The following is a 3182-nucleotide window of genomic DNA, read 5'->3' as shown; positions in this document are numbered from 1 at the left end:
TAAAGATGGCTCACCCAATTTTGTAACACCCAGTTGCTTCCCTTTCTTTTGCCATTTCTTTCTGCTCTTTGCTTTACCCTTCTCTTTCCCAGTAGGCCTTCTGCTTGGAATTGGATTCACTGGGATCCTCACTCTGTTTACCTCAACTGAGGGCTGACCCACCTCCTCTTCATTATGGGATATAGACACAGACGGATAATGAGAGTTATAAAAAATCTCAGGGCCTAACCCCACACTAGCATGGGTTGATTCAACAGGCCCATCAAGTAATTGGGCCTTCATCAAGTCCACTAACTGAATCCCAGGCCTCAAGACTTCAACTTCGATGAGACTTCTGATACACCCAGAGTTGGGAATGTCACCAACAACCCTTCCTACTTCTTGGAACTCACCACCTCTCCTCTTGGAACTTGACACCATTTCTGCGCTTTCCTCTTACATGCCATTAAACATGTCTGTTTCACCCACCACAGAGACATCACTAAGCCGATCCTCACTAGCCATATCAGTATTACTGAGATGAGAAACCCCTATTCCGACTTCATCCACATCAATCCTTTTTGTCAACTCATTATTTACATAGACCTCCACGTCTCCATCTTCTTCTTCAAGCCTACTCTCTTTTCCTGGACTCTAATGATTATCCTGATCGAGATTATACGCAAGATTGTAGTTCTCATCATACTTCCAGCTGTGTGATTTGCAGAAACATTGCACCTTCACATCTTTAGATACAATAATTTGTTCCTCACAGACCCTAACTGGGTATAATTTGCCTTTACAACCCAAAAGAATGAGTTGGTTAATGGACTCCATAAGTCTCGTAACAATCTTCACTTTCCCACAATGTAGAGAATTCCGAGTATCATCATCCAATCCAATCACTTCACCCCACATCTTTCCAATGTGAAGGAATGTGTTGCAGTTCCACAGATTCAAGGGAACACCATAACAACTGAGCCATACATACCTTTCTTGGTGAATGACCATCCCTTGTTTCCATTCTAAGACTGACTCACACCATTCCTTAAGCCACTCCTTCATTCTTATGAGTCTTTCCCCCATGATCTCTTTTGATTGGAATGACAGAACCATATTTCTTTTACCTTCCATTCTAACTGCGACATCCTCAAAGCCCCTCTTACTAGTTCCTCCTTAAACTCCTCCACTGAAGAGGATGATTTGAGCCTTGCTACTGCACTTTCATACAACCAGCCATTGCTTTCCTCATATGCTTTAATGGTTGGAATCACATTTGATGGCACACCCCTACCTCCCACTACCTCTGCACATGACATCTGTCTTTGATAGCCAGTGTCAGTAATTGGAATAGCCTCCATAGTCTTCCTAATCTATGCTGGTTTTGTAGGTTTATTCTTTGTGACATATTCCTTCCCAAAATCTGCCATTTTGACTTTTAGGGCTCTATCATCACACCACAGCCCATTAGCTTTCTGTACTACTACGGCTGCTGCAACAGAGCAATTGTATCTTACAAAACCAAATCGAGATCGTGTCAATTTCCTTCTCTTATTGGGAATAAAAACATCCATGACTACACCATAGTTAACAAAGATGGAATATAGCCCTTTTGCCCCCATTACTTCATGTATATTGTCCACAAAAACAAAGTGGATATCTGCTACCTCCCTTCTATTCCACACTCCCCGTCTTCCATACCTTCTAACCACTGGCTGCCAACCACCGTCGCCATGATGTGTGGTTTCTCTCCATCGTATCTGTCTACTCTCCATCTTTTTTTCCATTTAGAGAATTCTCAATATATATGCAGCCATTTACCAGTAAGTATTCCTACAATACCACCATATAGGTGCAATAATCCAAATGGCTGCCCAATTGTTAGGCCTCCCACAGTTGGAAAAAGTGTGACTCTGAAAACTAAAAACTCCCCAATCATCAACATCATGATTTCTGAAGTACTCAGATGCATGATCCCACTCAATGTACGGAACATTAGGAGCATTGTTCTTAAAATAGATGCAATCGGCCATTCCATCTCCAAGTTCCTTGGCAATAAAGGATCTAGAATAGTATTTACCTACAAATAAAACCCGATCCTCCAGGCTCTCTAACTTTACCCACGTCATTCGACAAAGATCCAGCTTGTATGTTGCAAAGCCACAAGTTTGAAGAAATTTTGATCCGATACTGAAAAGCTGGCAAACAAGTAGTATCTCTCCTCCTGATTCAACTAAATATCTTTTAACAAACGTAGGCATTGCTCTATTTGGTTTTTTGACTGGAAGCAATTGAGTCCTGATCCCAGCAATTTTACTTATTACACTGAGAACATTTTCTATGTCAATAATTACAATATTGTAATCTTCTTTCAAAAGGTAGAAACATCCTTTATAGAAGAGAGCATCAAACGCACAACCATCTAGTAGTAATCCATGCCATCCTGGAGCTTCTGGAGTCCAAAAGGCAAACCTTGCACAATTTATGCTTACTAGCATACAAACACAATTTTCATTAGTTGGGACTGTTAACAAAACCATCATACAATACCAGTTAACCATTGTAGGCAAAAGTATCTCGGCTCTTGAAAATGGATTTAGTAGACAAATCTCGATAAAGGAAATGCCAAATCATTTTACCACCACTAACCAATCCTGGAAAGATCCTCCAAACATATTTTCCACAGGCTCTGGTACCTCTATCTCATAGACTAAATCTTTAACAATGCTGAAGAAGCTCCTAGTTATATTGTCTTTCTGACCGGGCTTCACAAGCCATGGAATTCCACATGTCCGTCCACGAAAAAATTGTGTGGCAACAATTCTCCAGGGCTTACAAACATTACCAAAGGACAAACAATCCACTAGGGGAAGCCTCTTTGAAACCACCTCAAGGAGGCCCTCAGGCAATCCTGCCCAATCTCGAGTGTTTTGTCTATTATCCACTTCCTCTGGCTTTCCACCCAACCTTCTCTCCCTTCGGACAACCATTTTCAGCACTTAACTATAAGTAATTTGAATATAATCTGAGGCCAAGTCCCTGGATAAACAACATAAGCCAACAAAAGAAAAAGATTATTATAACAAGTTATCTACCACACAACAAGTGCACTATTAATAAAGAATAAGATTTTTAATTGTAAATGCCAAAATCAAATAATGGGTATAGAAGTCATTCAAACAAAAAGCTTCAGTCTCTCATAT

General features: G+C 40.5%; 2 protein-coding genes across 2 annotated transcripts; both read right to left on the bottom strand.

The window, feature by feature from the left end:
• Nucleotides 1–1352: 1352 nt before the first annotated feature.
• On the bottom strand, nucleotides 1353–1754 carry LOC114258956 (serine/arginine-rich splicing factor SC35-like). The gene has a single exon (XM_028198958.2). It carries the CDS (start codon nucleotides 1752–1754, stop codon nucleotides 1353–1355), a length of 402 nt encoding a protein of 133 aa, XP_028054759.2.
• A 42-nt stretch (nucleotides 1755–1796) lies between these two features.
• Nucleotides 1797–2969, bottom strand: LOC145800810 (uncharacterized). Its single transcript, XM_082890553.1, has 2 exons — nucleotides 2629–2969; nucleotides 1797–2451 (listed from the first exon to the last, which is right to left on the bottom strand). Exons 1-2 carry the CDS (start codon nucleotides 2967–2969, stop codon nucleotides 1797–1799), a joined length of 996 nt encoding a protein of 331 aa, XP_082746679.1.
• Between the last annotated feature and the right edge of the window lie 213 nt (nucleotides 2970–3182).

This window comes from Camellia sinensis, chromosome 10 (assembly GCF_055761805.1).
Source record: "Camellia sinensis isolate YWXY chromosome 10, ASM5576180v1, whole genome shotgun sequence".
NCBI classification, from domain to species: Eukaryota; Viridiplantae; Streptophyta; class Magnoliopsida; order Ericales; family Theaceae; genus Camellia; species Camellia sinensis.
The sequence above is the reverse complement of the archived record's forward strand: the minus strand, read 5'-3'. Positions and strand labels throughout refer to the sequence as shown.

What these genes read in the sequence shown, in the direction of transcription:
- LOC145800810 (XM_082890553.1), bottom strand. Translation starts at nt 2,969, where the DNA reads ATGGTTGTCCGAAGGGAGAGAAGGTTGGGTGGAAAGCCAGAGGAAGTG. An exon ending in GGAGGATCTTTCCAGGATTG is followed by an intron (nt 2,452 to 2,628) that starts GTTAGTGGTGGT and finishes AAATTGTGCAAG; the next exon opens with GTTTGCCTTTTGGACTCCAG.
- LOC114258956 (XM_028198958.2), bottom strand. Translation starts at nt 1,754, where the DNA reads ATGGAGAGTAGACAGATACGATGGAGAGAAACCACACATCATGGCGAC.